The sequence below is a fragment of the Mya arenaria genome, chromosome 10, assembly GCF_026914265.1.
Source record: "Mya arenaria isolate MELC-2E11 chromosome 10, ASM2691426v1".
Classification (NCBI taxonomy): Eukaryota; Metazoa; Mollusca; class Bivalvia; order Myida; family Myidae; genus Mya; species Mya arenaria.
Genome location: NC_069131.1, coordinates 49,376,502 through 49,396,940, shown reverse-complemented (window position 1 = coordinate 49,396,940; position 20,439 = coordinate 49,376,502). Strand labels below are relative to the sequence as shown.

The 20,439-nt window shown below is 34.2% G+C and overlaps 1 protein-coding gene across 3 annotated transcripts in view; it reads right to left on the bottom strand.

Annotated features, from left to right (window-relative positions):
- The window catches only part of LOC128206237 (rho-associated protein kinase 2-like), a 40,932-nt gene extending 21,401 nt beyond the window's left edge, over positions 1-19,531 (bottom strand). For 2 of the 3 annotated variants that reach the window (XM_052908569.1, XM_052908571.1), the window contains exons 1-6: positions 19,408-19,512; positions 19,141-19,265; positions 972-1,080; positions 659-775; positions 328-459; positions 11-107 (exon numbers count right to left, since the gene is read on the bottom strand). In XM_052908569.1, coding sequence (XP_052764529.1) covers positions 11-107; positions 328-459; positions 659-775; positions 972-992 — 367 coding nt within the window. In that variant the 5' untranslated portion in view covers positions 993-1,080; positions 19,141-19,265; positions 19,408-19,512. Of the gene's footprint in view, positions 1-10; positions 108-327; positions 460-658; positions 776-971; positions 1,081-19,140; positions 19,266-19,407 lie in introns of all 3 variants that reach the window. The other variant, XM_052908570.1, reaches the window with a different exon arrangement.
- Between the last annotated feature and the right edge of the window lie 908 nt (positions 19,532-20,439).

Sequence of the window (20,439 nt, the reverse complement as noted above, 5' to 3'; positions counted from 1 at the left end):
AAATACATACCTGTTGACAGTATTTGTTGTAAATCCGATACAAACGTATTCGATCGACTCATTATTTCCTCCGAATATTTGCATGTAAATTGCAGACTTTCTTCATACTAAAATTAAAAACAAAAACAACACATTATTAGGTATTAATACGATACACATGGCGTTTTGAGAAAAAGACTTGCTCCACTAAATGTGGACTGTGTTTGAGAGAAAGTTTATATAATTAAATAAGATCGATATTGCAAAACTCTAGATGTCTTAGCAAATACGGAGTACTCAAGGAAATACAAGCGTTTTAAAGGGAATTGATATTTAGCCTAAACTTACGACATTGGAACTTTGGAGTAAAGAAGGTTCTTGCTTTAGTTCATGGTTGTAATTTTGTTTGATTGATATCCTTGAAAGCTTTGTTGCGACAGGCGGTGGGCGTCTTGAACCTGTAACTTCTGTTATAGAACTCTGAAATGCATAATGCGGAAATAAATCAATATTTGAATCGAGAATAAATATTTTATGCAAATTCTAATAAAGTTTCAATGACTTCTCATACCAATTAACAAAACGTTCAAGCAGATATTGCAACATACTAAATGTATTAGCTATAATTGTGTTAACTCGTATCAGAAACAATTCTATAGTCAGTTAAAAGTAAACTTACAACATCTGAACCTTGGAGTAGAGTTGGTTTTTGCTTTAGTTCATGGTCATCATATCGTTTCATTGTTATTCTTGAAGGCTTTGGTGCGACAGCCGGAGCACGTCTCGGATTTTGGGCCTAGAAACAGGATTTGTTTTGCAAAATCTGAGGTTCAAAGAGTTTCCATGCCGAACTCACAAACGTTCATGTAAATGACAATCCAATGCCTGGGCAGATACTTTAAGAACGCGTTTATAAAGCGTATTAAAATTTAAGTGAACAAAGAAAATTAGGCAGCTTGTATTTATATGTCACTCATCTGCGTTTTTCTTACGCTTGCTGGTGCACTTGCCATCTTGTTGTTAAAGACAGCCAACTCCCTAAAGCGTGATGGTTGGAGATGAGGATCTATTCCATATGTAAGTCAGCCCACACCCTTGAACCTGATGGTTGGAGAAGAGGATCAATAATAACATATGTGACCAAACGCTTAAGCCTGATGGTTGGAGTTGAATAATTATTCCATATCTAGGACAACATTCAAACTAGAATCTGATGGTTGGAGATGAGGATGAATTAGACATGAACGAAAGCCAACACACTAGAGCCTAATGATTGGAAATTATGATATATTACACATGTTGGACAGCCTACACGTTAGAGCCGACATACAAGAGGCTGGTGGTCGGAGATGAGGATCTATTACATATTTTTGAAAGTATTTTTCAACTTAATTCTTTTTCCAATAGTATTATTTATTTATTAGAAACACGACAACATATTTGTTCCAGTGCTATATAGCGATGAATATCACCCAGTGAAAACCAAAGATGAATACTTTGCTTGTTGTTATGTGATCTGTAAAAAATATTGTTTTGCTTACTCTTTGAAATATAAACGTTTTACTTGCATCTTACGCTGGTATGAAAATGATACTTCACAGTTTTAACCTTTTTTAGATCTTTTTTTCATTTAGCTGAACTTCTGTTTTAAAGAATGAAAAGAATTAGAGAAATATTCAGGATACATTTAGGGGCAAGTGTTAGGTTTTTTGAGCACTCGTAAAGCATTATAAAACATAGTTTTAACACAGCGTGTTTACTAAATGTCCACGGGCCGTTCTTAAAAGGTTATTCAAACATTTTTCAATTTACATTATTTTGAGTGTTGTCTACAGTATTTTGTATTGGTGTCTCCTATTTGGTGTTTTGTTTGTCCTAGTGCCTTTAAACATTCTGATGTATGTCAATGCAACAATTATAAATCATTTGCAAACCAAAAAGTCTTTTACAAGGGTGATTTACAATCTATTTCTTCCGAAATTTGTGATTCATTGCTGCCTCTTCTGGTTTCAGATTGCTTAGCCATTTGCCGAAGTCGTATACCGCAGGCCTGACCACTGTGCATACAAGCTTACATGCTGACAAAAGGTGAAAACGCAGTTTTCTAAGGGATAAGTCGCTGTGTAAAACAATACCGTAAAATTTGTATCGCTGATGTTATACATGCAAAATGCTTTAAGATTTATAATTTATTTCCAAATTGTTATTGCCATACAGTTGCATTACTTGAATAAAAAGTTAAAAACACTCGAATGGCTTTCTTACCTACATACTAAAAGTTTGCCATATTGTACATTCAAATGTCTGTTTTTATTGCTACATTAAAGTAAAACACTTGTTTTTGGGTGTGTGTTTTTCTATCAAGACTCATGAAATTGATCAATAAAAGCCCTAAATTATCAACAATGTGCTTTGTAATGTCGTGTTATTATTCAGTCCTGTAACATTGATCAAGCTACAAGACCTCATGTCCTGTAACAATTTAATTTTTCGCAATAGCTCACATTTGGTTAAGTCTTGGACTAGTGTTCAATACATTGGGCAGCTGCCATATTATTTTGTTTCATGAAAGTGTAAAATAGTACAATTCTTTGTATGGAATAAGAATTGGTTGTGTGTAACATTTTCAGTTTTTTTTTAGTTTATTCACTTTGATCATTATATTTTCAATTACATGTCTTGTGACCATGACCATGTTGGCATAGGATTATAGTTTTTCCCGCCATTTCAACCGTGTGATCTGTCACATGATTGCAGTTATTATTCAGAGTTTGATGAGGGAGGTTGGACTTCTTTTAGAAGTCAACTTTGATTTTTGTGCAGGATTTTGACATATGTTTTGGTGCGTATTATTTCTGATACTGTATCTGCAATTACCCTTTCTGTATTTGCAATGAGTTAATATGTGCTTTGTATTGGTGAATTATGCGTTTGCTACAATTTTACTTTTCTGCGCGTGTTTCTCGAATTCAAGATGGCCGCAAAATTTAATCTAACTGATAATTAACTAATCAGTTTACTTCACCTTTTCTACATCTTTTACACTTTTAAAATGATCCTTTATTTCAGCTAACCTCAGTCATGGACTTGTCCTAACCCATCACGGGAAAGAGACGGTTGAGAACGTATATGTCCTTTCATTCCACAATTGGTAAGCCATCGTCGTGTTTGTGTTAGATAGCCTATTGTATGTACAGTCGGCTATGTTTTGTATGTCATTATACTGTTTTTTACTTATTTTTATGAACTTTGTTTTCATCGTTGCCACTGGATTTAGGTCATGTTTTATTGTTATAAACTGTTATAAATCACGTTTATATATGCTGTTGATATATAAGTATAAATTATACCGGATATTTGTATATATATAAGTTGTAAAAGATTAAGTATTATCTCATTCATATGATTGTATTTATCTATTTTCCGAATGCGATATATTTAGTGATTATTCTCATGATTACCGTGATTATTGAACTCTCTACAATAAACCGTGAAACAACCGGACTCTAGTGTGCTAATATAGCTAATTACATATTTATTTATTGGACCAGCCGGGCATGTAACCTGTATATTACATTGGCGACCAACGAGGGACTGGTTGGACGCGACATGGTTCAGAACATTAGCATAATATTGATGATTTATTTTCTCTACTGGTGAGTTGAATAAAAATACATTTAGGTAGTTTGATGTTTTGATTTAAACTTGCTCGAAATGATTTAATAATGAATTACACTGCGACAATTTATTTTACTTATACTTGAGATTTGTCTTAATTGAATTTAAAATATTCAATTTATTTGTGGAATGGTGACTTGATTGAAATATTAGCAGTTTATTTGAATTAAATAACTTCGGGTTGGGTAAATCACTTGTATGTTGGATATTGATTTTGATTGAGATTATTTGTGGATTGTTTACATTACACTTTGAGATGATTTGTGTTTGACAGATTTGTTTGTTTACAAAATATTAGAAGTTGATTTTGACCTAGATTGAATTTGACAGTTGCCGTTGTCTTTGACTCTTGATTAAGTAATCAATTTGGATTTATTTAAAATACTTGGAGATAATTTATTTTGTTTTGTGCATTTATAGACTTTAATAGTTTATTAACTGGCTTTAATTTTCATTTTTTTTTTGACTTGAACCTTTTTTGATTTGGAATTATCATAGATGAATTAAAGATTGAGAGTGAAGCGAGTTGAAGAACTGGATTGTGATTTGATAAGTGCAAAACGGTTTGAAGTTATTGTAATAATTAATTAAGTTGTGAATATAGGTTACCGTAATACTGGATTAACTTGTGTTAATTTTATTTTGACGTGAAATGTAGTCAGTGTTAAACTAAATTTAAGGTACTGAGACATTTAAGTTAGCACAATACTGATGCACGTGTAAAGTGATATTGAGTTAGTGCAATATTGAAGTTGCATATTGATTTGGAGTTTATATTGACACTTGAGTGAGTGCTATAATAAATTAAATTGGTGATTTGAGTTAATGCATAAGTGGCCTAACTTGGATTATTCTATGTTTCAGTGCCATTGACACTAGCATATTTATTTTTTTAATAATTTTATTTTGTGTTTGATTGTTGATACATTGGAAATGGCAGATGGAGAAAGGATGGACATGGCTGTGGGAGGAGAAGAACTCAATCCTTTGAAAATATCTGTTCTTGATAATATAAACAGAATGACTACTTTTAAAACTACCACCATTACGTCCTACAGCCTTTTCAGTGCTTTGATTTAATAAATGATTATATCATTCGCTATATTATGTCTGAAGGCCAAAATCGCGCAATGCGACTTATATATAACCTCCTACATTAATGAGATTTTCCGATCGGTTAACAGCGGTTACATGCTCAACGTTCAAAATTAAACGTAAACAAGCACATGGCTGGGACACATTTTATACGCATGGATGTCATATCTAAAATGACGTTACGTTCGCATACATTTTGCTCGTTTTTCTGTTAAGACTACAATTAACGTTTTATTGCCATTTTAGGCATATAACAAAAATAAAATAATATATTTGTTTCTGAGTTAACTCAAATTATTGTTTAAGTATCAAAATAAAGGAAAGAAAGAATTCTTAAAGCTGGAGCCAAAGACACTTTTATTACCACAACCACAACAGTATGAAGTTGGACAGCAGGGGGTCACTGCAAATACATATCACTACCGAAAGATTTCCACTTTCGGGGGTGAAAGCGGAAAAGGGGAACCAACCTGGCTTCAAGTTTGAAATTAATGCTTTATAAGCTGACAAGGTATTCAGCCGAGAACAGATCCTGCATGGAATCAGGAAATCGGTCAAGGGAGAGGTTGCAGAGATCCATTGGAGATTATGAACAGGCCTTACTGTAGAACAGGTAATAGACAAGCTTGAAGCTACATATGGAAACATTGAAACTAAGGAAACGATCATGAGGAAATTGTATAATTGTGCACAGCAACCACAAGAGTCCATAGTTTCGCGTCAAGACTACAAGATTACTTTGACAAAGCTCTTCTTCTTGGCGGCATTTCTCGTCGTGATGACAACACATTAAAAGGAGTTCTATACCAGGGATTAAGAAAAGACTGGAAGCATATGGCTACATATAAGAGCGAAACAATTGCTGATTATGACCGTTTGAAAATTGAATTGCGAAAAATAGAGGCTGAAAGTCAGGATGAAAGTGAGGACAAGAAGAAGTCGTGCAAGCCAGCAGTACCATCAACAGAGAAGACTGAAATTAATGAAATAAAAGATATGTTTAAATGTTTAAAAGACCGATCTGACAGGATGGAGAAAGAAAAGAACGAAGGCCAAGTATATCAATACGCGCCATATGTAAGTAGGGGAAATAGACGAGACATTCTGGGGGTTATCGAGGAAAGAGAAGAGGATATGGATTCAGAGGACAAAGCGACCACTATAGGGGTTTCCGTGGAAGTGGAAGAGGAAATGGACCATGTAAACCACTAGCGTCACAGAATTTTACGCCAACCTGTTTTCAATGCGGGCAGAGGGGACATTTCCAAGCAAACTGCCGAAACTAGTTTGTGCTTCGGTTGCGGGCACGAACCAAGGCACGTCCGTTGATATAGATCCAAAATTAGTTGGTGATGTAAATGAGTGCAATATTACTCTTAACAATATTGGCACAACAGCCCTTTTAGATACAGGGTCATGCGTAAGTCTTATGTCCGATTCATTTCACATGGAACACTTGTCTCACATTTTAATCGAACCACTCTCTGATGTACTTAATATTGAATGTGCTGATTGATTGGAGATGCCATACTTAGATTGTATTGAAGAAATTAATGTTAATGTTGGATTAGATAGCGCAAAGCCGCAGCCTTGTTTATTTTTGATTGTACCGGATACAAAATACTCCAACAGGACACCTGTCATATTAGGAACAAATATTTTAAATACATTGCTTTAAGATTGTAAGGACCTACATGAAATCAGTTTTTACAGAAAGCCAAGTTGCATAATCCTTGGTTTCTCAGTTTCAGAACACTTGTAGTTAGAGAAAGAACTTTGAAACGGAACAAGATTAGGATTGCCATAGTTAAGAGCGCATTGCATAGCAAAATATCTCTATCTCTTGGTCCAAATGAAACCATTCACATCAAAGCAGTGGCTGACAGAGAGATTGATTTTCCAAAAAGCAATGCCATCATTCAAGAATCAAAAGATTCAAATATACCTTCATTTGTTGCTGTGACAACAGCCGTCGTTGACTTTGATAATAGAAACAACAACGAATTTGTCATATCATTATCTAATTTAACAACAAACACGGTAACATTGCACCTCGAGCAATACTGACCGAGCTACAACCAGTTGTTATAGCTGAAGAAGTATTAGACAGACAGGAAGAAGAAGACATAGACAAGAAAAGGGAGAAAGTAGTTAACGAATTGAACTTAGATGGGAATAATATTTTAGAAGGGGAACAACCAATTAAATTAAAAGATCTTTTGATGAAACATAAGGACATTTTTTCGACGGGTGATACTGATGTGGGCAATGTAACAAAATAAAGCATCGGATTAAATTAGTAGAAGACATACCATTTAGGATGAGACATAGACGCATACCTCCCAACATGGTTGAGGAAGTCTGACAGCACTTGGAACAGCTATTGTCATGCAGAATCAAACGACCATCCAAGTCACCTTGGGAATCACCAGTCGTACATGTACCAAAGAAGAACGGTAAGCCCTGCATGTGTGTAGATTATAGGCTACTGAACGCCAAGTCTGTGAAAGATTCATATGCTCTCCCAGGCATTGAAGATGTTTTTGATTGTTTGAATGGTCCTAAATATATAAGTACTATAGACATGAAATCAGGACACCATCAATTGGAAATCGAAGAGGAACATAAAGAGAGGACTGGATTTACAGTAGGGGCTCTCGGGTTTTATGAATTTAATAAATTAGCTTTTGGCCTCACGAATGCCCCTGCGTCGTACGAAAGAGCCATGGAAAATGTCTGCAAGGTTTAAACATGAAAATATGTGTTATATATTTGGATGATCTGGTAATTTACAGTAAAACATTTGAAGAACATCTTGAGAACATTGACAACATTTTTGATAGGTTGAAAGCATTTGGGTTGAAGTTAGCACCAGAGAAATGTATGTTTTTCGTCAGATAAGTCCATTTCTTGGACATGTTGTCAGCAGTGATGGAGTAGAGACTGATCCCTCGAAGACAGAACGCATCAAGAACTGGCCTACAACTACTACACCTGAAGAGCTAAGGAATTCTCTAGCATTCGCATGATATTACAGGAGATTTATACGGGATTTTAGTAAAATAACAAGACCTTTGTCTGACTTGATACCACCGACCACATCAAAGAGAGGTCCCAGGAAGAATCTAAAGGAGTGGAAGTGGACAGAGGTAAAAACAGAAGGTCGTCGAGGAAAGATCATTTGATTTCGCCACCTATTTTGGCATATCCCAACTTCGAGCTTCCATTCGAACTTCACACTGATGCTTGCATGAAGGGCCTTGGGGCGGTGTTATACCAGACACAAGAAAACAAGATACATGTCATAGCGTATGCCAGTAGGTCACATAGTAATTCGGAGAAGAACTATTCTGCAATTAAACTTAAGTATCATGCATTAAAATGGGCAGTAACCGAAATATTCTCGGATTATCTCATTGACAGTCATTTCTCTGTACTCACAGACAACAACCCTAACTTAACTTACCTCTTAACATCAGCGAAACAAGACGCCACATTCCAGCGTTGGGCTTCTGCATTGGGCAACTATTCTTTTGACCTCATATACGAAGTGGTTTGAAGAACGCTGATGCTGATGGACTTAGTCGATACCCACATGCTAGAGTTTTTCTAGATGAAGAAGAAAAGGAGAAGATAGATAACAGTACAGTTAAAGCTATTTGTAGTTGTATTACACCACCACCATTCATTGAAACTTTAACATCTGCAACATTGAACATTGTTAAAGATACTGAAGACAGGACAACCACTAGCACAGATTGAGATGCGAGAAATAAGAAGAGCTCAGCGACAAGACAGATTAATTGAAAGATGGAGGATAGAAACTATAGATCAGGCACTACCTAATCTGGACATAAGTCATAAAGATGGGACAATGAGGAGACAGTTTAAAACCTTTGTAATGAAAAGAGGCATTTTATTTAGGATACTTCATGAACACGAGGACAATATTGAACAGCTTGTGCTGCCCGAGTGTTTAAGGGAAGAAGTTTTGAAAGGATTGCATAGTGGTGCTGGACATCCTGGAAGGGATAGAACAATAAGACTAGTTAGGGATAGATTTTACTGGCCTGGTATGTCTACGGATGTTGAGAACTGGATCGGGAAGTGTGATAGGTGTTTAAGGAGGAAGAGCTCAACACATTCTATAGTACCTCTTGTAAATGTACACACATCTTACCAGTTGGAATTAGTATGCGTTCATTTTTTGACACTTGAGCCAGCGAAGGGAGGTATTTCAAATGTTCTCGTAATAACTGATAATTTCACCAAATTCGCTTTGGCTGTGCCGACAAAAAATAATAAGCAAAGACAACTGCTGAAACTTTTTTCGATCATTTCATACTTCACTAATGTATTCCACTAAGGCTTTATTCTGATCAAGGAACCAATATTGAAAGTGAAATTGTGAAAGAACTATGCAACCTTATAAATATGAAGAAAAATCATACGTATATTTATCATCCGCAAGGAAACTCTGGACCGGAGAGATTTAATAGAACTCTACTTGATATGTTGGATACATTGGAAAGTTCTCAAAACCTGATTGGAAGCGGTACATCATTCATCTTGTTTACTGTTACAAATGTACACCACATGAGTCGACAAAAATAGCGCATTTTGAACTCATGTTTGAACTCATAAACCAAAGTTGCCTATAGATGCAGTCTTTGAGAAAGCAACCAATTATGCAGTAAACAAGAATACCAGAGAATACATTGAGGATTTGCAAATTAGAATGACAAGGACTAGACAGATAGTTGAAGATCATGTTAATAAGGCAAAGCAACGCCAGAAGAAATATTACGACATGAAAGCCAAAGTGGCTAGAGTGGAGATTGGAGATAAAGTATTAGTGAGAATACTGGCTTATGAGGGAAAGCATCATATCTCAGACAGATTTGAGGATAAGGCGTATACAGTGGTAGAACAGGTAAAGGATACTATAACTGTCTAAAAGGTGAAAGGAGAGAGTAAAGACCTTGCACATGAATCACTTATTCCTGTTGAAATATCAGGATAATGAAGTAGGGTTTACTGGCAATTCTAGACTAGAAGAAACAGTACATGTAATTAATGAAGATAACAAGGATGCATCCGAGGGGGAAGAAACTGTTAGAATGGAATTAGAAAGTGACGTCACTAGTAAAGATGGGGAGGAGTCAGATGATGATACAGTTAAAGTTGTAATCATTACAACATATGGGGACGCCCATAAACCTGATATATCAGTAGATGATGGTAAAATTATTGTAGAACCTACAGTAGTAGAATACATGGAGATAAGGGATGAGACTTTGAGAAGGCTAGAGGACTTGGTAGAAGTACCTTTGAATATAGAAGTTGTGGAAGAACAGGTGCAAGGTCCAGAGATATATCAGTTGGTTGAAGACCAACAATTAGTACATCAAGAAGCAGTTGATGAACCTCAGGAAGCAGAAAGACCAATACAAGATGTAGATAACAACCCAGTTGAAGAAGACCATGCGGAAGGAGTTGATGGTAGGAGTGAAGGTGGAACTCCTGATAGATAAGAAACTAATAAGGACGGACCGCCAAAACCAGCTCCAAGACGTTCTGGTAGAGAACGAAAGCCAACTCACCGTTTTGAAGACTACCAGATGGCTAGTATCGTACCAAAGACCAAAGGAATCAAGGTTCCAAGCATTGAAACAAGTTATGGATACTGGTGTTCTAGACACATTGGATAGTGAGATGGCACGAAGACTAGTGATTAGTATTTTTCAAAAAATGATGTTTGATTTTATGGATTTTAAAATGTTTTAATAAATGACATTATAGACATACAAGACAATATTGTGATATTCTTATTTTTTTTTTTGGAGGGGAGTGATTTTTTTAAGGTTTATTTTCTTTCCTACATTTTTTTCATTTAGGATTTTGTGAGGACACAATATTCAATAATAGGGGGAGGTAATGAGCAAATATTTACATTTAATTAGTCAGTATTAAGTACCCATTGGATGAATTGGATCAAGTATGAGTATATAAGTACTTGTATTAGTAGTTATTGGTAGCGTGTATTGTAAGTAGTAGTAGATATTTATTATTGTTAATACATAAACATGTAGAAGTTGTTGTTTGTCGGCACGTCTTACAGACATTACGGACACATGACAAGACATAGTTTGTTGGATTGTGTTGTTTGATTAATGTCGAGGACGTCATTTTTCACGTTGGGGGAATATGAAACAGGGTACAATTCTTTGTATGGATTAAGAATTGGTTGTGTGTAACCTTTTCATGATCTTTTAGTTTATTCACCTTGACCATTATATTTTAAATTACCTGTCTTGTGACCATATCCATGTTGGCATAGGATTATAGTTTTTCCCGCCATCTTCAATCATGTGATCTGTCACATGATTGCAGTTTTTATTCAGAGTTTGATGAGGGAGGTTGTACTTTAATTTTTGTGCAGGATTTGGACATATGTTTTGGTGCGTATTATTTCTGATAATGTATCTCTCTTTTTATATTTGCAATGAGTTAATATGTGCTTTGTATCGGTGAATTGTGCGTTTGTAACAAATTCATTTTCTGCACGAGTTTCTCAAATTCAAGATGGCGGCACATTCTAATCTAACTGATAATTAACTAATCAATTTACTTCACTTTTTCTACATCATTTACACTTTTAAAATGATCCTTATTACAGCTAACCTCAGTCATGGACTTGTCCTAACCCATCACGGGAGAGAGACGGTTGAGAACGTTTATGTGCTTTCATTCCACAAATGGAAAGCCATCGTTGTGTTTGTGTTAGATAGCCTATTGTATGTAGAGTCGGCTATGCTTTGCATGTCATTATACTGTTTTTACACTTGTTTTTATGAACTTTGTTTTCATCGTTGCCACTGGATTTAGGTCATGTTTCATTGTTATAAACTGTTATAAATCACGTTTATATATGCTGTTGATATATAAGTATAAAATATACCGGATATTTGTATTTATATATGTTGTATAAGATTAAGTATTATCTCATTCTTATGATTGTATTTATCTATTTTCAGAATGCGATATTATTCTCATGATTACCGTGATTATTGAACTCTCTACAATAAACTGTAAAACAACCGGACTCTAGTGTGGACTTCTTTAGCTAATATAGCTGGTTACATATTTATTTATTGACCAGCCGGGCTTGCAACCTGTATATTACAAAAGGTTAAAGGCAATTGTCAGCTCAAGAGGCTTTTTGGGTCAGATTTATATTGAGAAAGCAATCAAAGTGCCTAATTGCTACTCAACATAAATTTTGTTACAAAAATGGACAAGAAAATGCCAGTGTTTTCGCTTTTTGCAATCTTCAAAGACCATTGATCAAAGATGAAATATTAAAGGACTAGATCTTTTCACCAGCTACATGTAAACATTTGTGTCACTTCGCAATGGTAGTATCATAACTTCTGTATCATACTGAATAGATATGTTTATACATGCATACACAAACATTATGTTGTTTGAAAGTTTGAATTTATTTAATTGCTGATGTAAAGGACTTTATTTTGTAAGTATAGGCTGACAGCAGTGTATAAAGTACGGCTCCTAATCAATTGCTATATTTTTTATCAAGAAGCCTGCTCCCCTGTTTAACTATCTAAACGTTAGCGCGCTTCAGCTTTATGTTTTAGTCAGTGTTGAGTTGAACGGCGGGTAGATTTGGTTAATCACCAATTTGGTTAGATCTGCACGCCATGATACTGACAATGCATTAATAACCTTGGGACCAAACTGCTTTGTGTAAAAATTGTCTTTTGGGGCAATAAATGGACTGTATTCGCTTTTTCTGGCGAATTAATATTATCAAATGCATTTATCTTGAACGGTCGATAAAAAAGTGACATTTTATGGATTTTACAATAAATGTTTTTTCCATTGTTTTGTAAACCGATTCGTCTGTATTCATATGAGTACACACACGGTGAAACAATTGACTGCGAGAACTTAAAATGAGTGCAAAGATGTGTAGAACATCACCATTTGGTGCTTAAAATGCCAATTAAGTCCTTGTTCAAAAGAAAAACCTGGAGTTAAACTGACAAAGGGAAACTGACACAGACTATCTGATTGAGCAAATTGTGGTTTTATTTATGTATGGAGGAATACTCAAAATAGTGTTGATACAAAGATAAAGACATAAACGGGTTTGACTGTTATCCTTAGATCAAAGCACTGAGTGTGGTGGAAGACTGGAGGAATGGTATACTGGGTGTCGAAAGTTATTACGAGGTTAATTTAATGAACTTATAGTATCTTTCGAAGTTCAATTGATGTTGTTAACATTCTCATCTGTCTAAGTTATTTTTGTGCTGAAAATTCCTTCACATTTTGCAAGTTTGGTGAAGCAGGGTGCACATATTCACTTGGTTTTTGCGTGAAGCGGAATATACCTCAAAAACCTATCTACATATGACATCGTTGTGTACCACACATTGAATCTTATTTTCTGATGTATCACATCGCCTACGGCAAATGTATTTTTCTCAGTTTTTGCGCAGTATTCCAATTCGAAATTGACTAGGGTTGTCTACCACATGAATCCCACCAAACTTAAAATAAAATTCAAATTCAAATACATCATCGCTTGACAAATTGTTACTGTTACTTATTGTTTGCGAAATGCGCAGATCAGTTGTCTTTACAACATCTTTCGTAATGATATAATACAATTCTAACAAATAAGTAATGAACCGTTTTGATGTAATTTCAATTGATGTTAACCTCATCTCGCCATCACCACTTCAATTATTTGCATCATCAAAAACAAGCCTCGACACTTACTTTACCATTTCCCTAGTCTCTCAGCACCTTCAATGCTTTGATTTTGTATCTCTGTTGCACCACAACGAATACGCTTTTAGCTGGTTAACAAATTGCAAACGTTTAGGGCCTCATTCGAAACTCCTCGACCCTTTTATCAAAAATAACCTCGGATGTATATGGATGATTTGCAATTTCAGAAATCGGTACACTAAAACCAAACTACAAGTACATCGCTTTTCAGTTTCAGTTTTCAGTTAAAGTTTATGAATTAACTCTTGGGAAACTTTCTTATGTTTGCCAAAATACACTTAACTGGCCATCAATTTACACAGAGATATACAAATACAAGCTAAAACACTACACTTAATTAATATTATAGTTCATATATTAAGAACTACTTACACTGATGTATAGGCATACATCCGAGTTTGTTTTTGATAGAAAATGGCCGACGAGTTCCAAATGAAAGAGCCCGTCACATACTAACGATGCACCCCACGGGGATAAGTATACAGCCTACATTTTCAGCCAAAAACATTGCAGAAAAGAATCACGATTAAGAACTAGGTTTAATAATTAAGATTTTCAATTTTCGCGGGTTTTCGAAGGACCGCCTTCTGCCACTTATCCGATTCACATTCTCTTCGTCAGATTTTGCATGGCCAATGTGTCAGCCACTTAATTATTCTAATACAATAAGATGACTTGAAATTATGTTTAAATGATTAAGAAGGGCTTATTCGCTTCGTTCACTTCGCCCACTTTTTATCATTGACATTATTACTTCATGTCATGGCGTTTTTATTCACAATATCACTAAGCAAAGTTTAACGCCACACATATTTTGTCAATGGTTATGAAGTTCTTGTTTATAAATATGAATAATATGATAACCATTATTTTGTTAATGGTGTGAATCCTTTATCAACTAAAGAACAATTGAAGTTCTCAATGACATTATTTGACAATAAATATCATTTTAATTAAGTCATGATACTCGTTGCCAGAACTTGACTTTATGATGGTAAAGCTATAGCAGACAGCTTAACTAAACAAGAAAATGTTTTATTGTTCGGTCCGTAATGATATTTCGAAGTCCAAATACTGACAAAAAACCCATTGCGGTCACATACGCAGAAAACAAATAAGTTCACAAAGGAACATTTGTTTGAACAGACCAAAAATTAGGTATGCCTCATTGAAACTTACTCTCTGACCTTAATAGTATTCTTAACATTTTATAGTTAATATTCATTTAGGTAAGCACATGCCATTGCAATAACTGTTATATTCGAATCGAAATTAAATCAAGCAATTAAGTATTGTATGGACTCTTGAATTGTTAGATGCGTAGATAATGCTTACAGGTCATTTATTGAATATCTAAATCAATTAAAATAAATGTCTTAATACAGTGTTAAATGATGTTAAAAGGATTCAGGTAGATCAACTGTTTCAAACCCTATTGTTAACGCAGGATATTTTTTAACGATAATTTTGCTTATTAAAAATGATGGAGTTGCTATGTATTCAAACATTTTCCGTTGTCAAATTAAATTCAAAATTGTAAAAGGGCAATTATATTTAAAATTCTTTATTGATTTTTAGAAAAGTATTACGTTCTCTCTTCGTTTGCTTCGGGCTAAATAAAAACACATTGAATTCTTTCGATCGCTCGTTTCATTTTTGTTTGTCAAAATTTGGTACGAACTATTAATTTGGTAAGGCCGAAATGACAAAATCAAGTTTGCTTCAAACAATATTGCACAGTAATGAAGCTTACTTTCCGATCAAATATTAAACTTTTTTCAATGCATACGTAGCATTACTTCTTATGGAAAGAGTGGATGTAAAAAAATGTACATTTACCTCATTGGTTTACGGTTGTTAAACCCCACCGAGAACATGTACACTCTGTTTACCAGCATGCACGCGCCTTTTAGAGTAATGAATGAATAGCTTTTCTTGTTCCCATTTTATTGTTAACTAGTTCCAAAGGAAAAAGATACCCATCACTCCAGCAAAGATAAGAAGTAGTCCCGTTCATGTGAAACGTAGAAGGTCTTGATGTCAGCACTATGCGCTGACTTTAAACACGTATTAAAACCCACTTCACTTTTAACTTAGATAAAACGTGATACATACCAGTATAAAATATGTAACTGCTGTATTCAGAAATAATCAGAAAATAAATCATTTAATGCCAATAAGATAAATGCTGACAATCATTGAGTAAGATAAAACATACCTTCACATATGGTTTTCATCCAACAAATGATTTAACTAGTTCACTCTTGATAAGTGATATCAGCACATGCACTTACGGAGGACACAATGCAAACATAATGTTTATTGTTTAGATAACAAAAACCTGTAAAATTACACTTGTGCTAACGTGCGTTTATTTAGCTATCGGTTGATAAAAGAACATACTATAAACGTCATCATTCAGCTTATTTGATTTAAGCCCTTGCAAAAACATCTTAATACAAAATAAATGGTAAACAATAAGTGTCTTTACTAGATGCGGGGCTAAAACATTTACGTTCTGTATATATTGAATATCCATTAAATATTTAAATTGACTCTCAAAACATCAAAATTATCGAATTAAGTGCCAGGAACATATATATTTTATATGATATATATGCATGAAGAAAAATGTAGATATATATGTTTGAATGTATTCAAGAATGACAACGCTAAGAGTTAATCGCTAAACAGCTATACGGTACCGTTGTAATGTATTCAGTATTTCGTTAAAATGCGTCATAAACCATTTGAATTTTTAACCGAGGAAGAAACGTAATACAACTTTACGATACATAACTGCTATATTTAAAAATAAATAACATCCGGCTGTAATTGCAAACAATACATTTTACTTCCTGATATAACAATGCAAATTGATGATAGAAGTAATGATAACAATAAAGATGATAAATCCGAAGGGACTGAATCACATTAATTCAGCCAACAATAACATTCCGAAATGTTATCTTTATCTACTTTAAACTGATTAATTTAACAAATATACGAAACTGATGTAATAGTCCGTATCTAACCTGCATTTTAACAAGACAGTATTGAATATTGTAACGACCTATTCCATGTAATTTGATGAAGCAATACAATGTCACATTTGAGTGACCAAGTAGTTTGCTGCCCTTCCGGTACTGATAGCGAAACCTCTTAATGGCAAATCATTTTTAATTAAGTCTGACCAATGCGTGTCAAAAACTAGAGTAAGTCGGGAAGACAGCTAAAGTCGATGTTTAAAAAGTTTTAAAAATGTTGAAAACCAGTACACAAGTGGAATTAATCAATTCCGGTTGTAATCAGGTGACACAGGGTGAAAATATATGCATTATAAATGGTCGAAACAAACCCTATCACAAATGTGTGTCAAACGACATTATCCTGGCGGTGTAACTCTAAATTGCAAACAGCTATCGTTCAAAATCTGCCACGCGTCTTAACCTGTATGTATACATTTTCCCAAGGAAATGCTCTAGCAGAACGTTATTTCATATTTAATCTTTGACGGGATAGTGTTTTGGGCATAAACAGATCAAGGGGCGACCAAATCTAGCAGTTAGTTTAGATCAATATAATACATGTCCGAATTACTTAAAAAGGAGGCAGTACAAATGCATGTTACTATTCAACGTAGAGCACAGAACGAATGGTTCATACATGTTTCAGTATATGCATGTCCCACTGGCATAACTAAGCCAATATATTCACAGTTGGATTGTTTTTCGTCCTCATGGGCTCTTATCCTCTTCCACCTGCTTAAGAAGAATTTAATTCGCCATGAGCAACTCATCATTGTCAATATAGTATGACCTACAATGTAAATAGTATGTAAATAAGGTTGAAGATATCTTTGTCTCGTCCCGCGGCGCACTAAGAAATGCTCCCTCTAGCAGAGAGGATGAAGGAAAAAGGCTATAATATCAGAGCCCGCTAAATAAATATCGTATTCATTTTAAACACTAACATTTACCATTTAACACAGAGGAAGCTCCAAGGAGGCATCATATCGCGTAATACTGGTTTGATAAATAAAACAAGTATTTTTATATTTGCAATAGATTTTAATTGAAGAAATAAGGATGATACATATATGATTATATTTTAGTTGCCCAAACACAAAGTTTCCGGTATTGTATTAAAGAACTGTAACCTATGATACACATAATAATCTAGTGATTCGAATGCATGTGGACACCTTTTACTTAAAACAATTTTGATGACGCTTTACTGATTATTGTCATAATTATGATTCTTGGTTTTTGATTAAACTATCTTAAGTTGTTATGTTTTCGGATACTGTGTAAATGAAAAAAGAACACACATAAAAACATCGTACCAAGAAACAGATCTGAAATCAAGCTTCGGAAACATGATCAAATAACAGAAAAATGATTTGCCAATTAGCCGACCTTGTACTTTATATTCCAATTTCTTCCAAATGACAATATTTCACATTTTCCTTTACCATCGTGTTTTGGGTTTGTATATAAAAACAAAACAAGTCTTCAACAGATTTTTGGGTCGTTTCAAGGAATTATATTTATCGATTTTACTAAAAATCATTTCCTTCTGTACATTTTATGGGAAATCATTATTCAAATTATTCAAATAAAAGAAATACTGTAAGCTAAGTTTGCAAATGCATGTTTCCTGATAGATCATGCGCTTTGTAAGGCAGAACATTCAGGGGCAATTAACGTGTCGCAGAAGCATTTGCTTATGGAAAAATAAAGAAATCAAATTAGAGTATGCATACATATGTTTGTTGTATTTTTTTAAACTTGAACATGTATTTTGCTTTACCTAAAGCGACATGTACTTGTTAAATTATCATTTACACGCCATTAGGTAATTCGTACTTTTCCCTGACATAACGCATTTCACTGAGTCATATTATATTGCCACCCTCGCATGGGTCTAAAAATAGGCACTAGGAATTTTCAATAGATCGAGTAAAATTTTGAAGAACTTTTTTGACCTTACCCCTTTGCCAAAAGTGCTGACTGTGAACTGATCAACAAACTCGTTAATTGGTGTTTCATTCATTTCAGATTTTAATGAATCTACTATGCATTGACTATTTCAAACAATAATTAATTATTGCAAGTATTGAATATAAAAAGATCGAAAATGATATCAATTTAGTTAATTGTTAATTTTCATGCTATAAAATTGCTACAGTTTTTCACAATTCGTTTCCTACTAAATTACTATTCATGAGTATCACAACCTATTCATTGGCACCACAACGTTCAGAAAATCAAGCATAGTACAGCAAGAAAAACAAATTAAGTTCTAAATTTTTTAACGCGGCAACCTTTTGTCAATAATAAAGCCACACACATGTAAAGAAAATGCTTAAACCTAAGGGACGAGAACAATTCTCACGAACATCCAGATTTTTACGTTGTCAACACTAACGTCTAGCAAGTTATGCAAGTTCTAGAACTTTTACATTTAGAACAACTCATGGCCATTCTTATGTGGAACTAGATTCTCCATTTTTTCAAATTAACTCGTATAAACCTCTAAAAATGAAAAATAAGAAACCATACTCACTGTTTACATCCATATTCCATTCATTGGCACTATAACGGAAGACGCGTTGGAGCATTTTCAACACATAACAAAATGTTTTGGCTTCAATGATTATCCTCCGTGTATCTTCGTGATATTTGTATTACCTTTAAATAATGAATCGATTTATATTTAGTGTTAAAATGTTTATGATGATTTTTTCTGTTGGAATGGACATCGTGTTTTCTGAAATACCAAGATATGAAAGAAATATAGTGTCGAATACTTCATTGTAAGCTAAATACATACCAAATTATGTTGCAGCAATATATATAATCCCTGTAGCGCAATCCAATTTTAAGCTGTAATACAACTTATTTCACTATAACTATATCTAAGTGGATTAAAGGTTAGATGATATAAAATATAAAACGCATGAAGTTATTAAGGAAACTAAAACCTTTTTTATTTCCTGCTGTTGTTAACACTATTGACATTTTTCATTCTGTAATATATTAAGTAGTTATACACAAGTGCTTATTGTCTAGATCCGGAAACACTGAATATATGTTTCCGTTGGCCTGGTTGGTTTTGCTTTACGATCGAACATAAATGCTTTCAAATAGTGGATAATATCGAAGACATCTTTATATGTGAAGAATGGGGAAATAAAAAATGCGAACGTCAGAACTTATATCTTATTTCTAGAACACAACCATGGCTTAAGATAATCCGGTGACAAAATAGCATCAAATGCCTCGAAAAGTTAAATGGAAAGTAGCGTTACGAAAGACCGAAGGGGAATCCTTTTGTTCCTTCTTTTCCGATCGGGAAATTTCCTTTCTGTTATATAGTGATTATAGAGGGAAGATAATTTTAAATATTTTAAAAAATGAGTCATGTGGAAGAATGTAATACGTTTTAATGTAGCGAAGTTTCTTCCCTCTCAGTATTATATGTTAGTTTTGAAATTCTTACTCTTGGTAAATATGTTTTTATGTCGTTAACGTAAATACTTAAACCGGACTCATTTTTGCAGACGACGTCAAATAAACATCAATGTTGTTCCTCATCTGCTTAGTTCCCATTAAATTAATGTGAAGTCAACCACTCATTTTTTTAAGATCCTTTCGTTATTGAAGGCGCATATACAAAGACGGAAAATATAATTTTCTACGTTCGAGTGTAACGAATAAGAAGAAAAATATATTCCCTTGATTTAAATGTGATAACCGCCAGTGGGCGTTATATGCACGAGTGATTCGTGCAGATTAAGATTTGAAAGGCATTGCTAACTAAAGCGTACCCGTTATATGTAATGGAAAATTCTGCTGACTACGA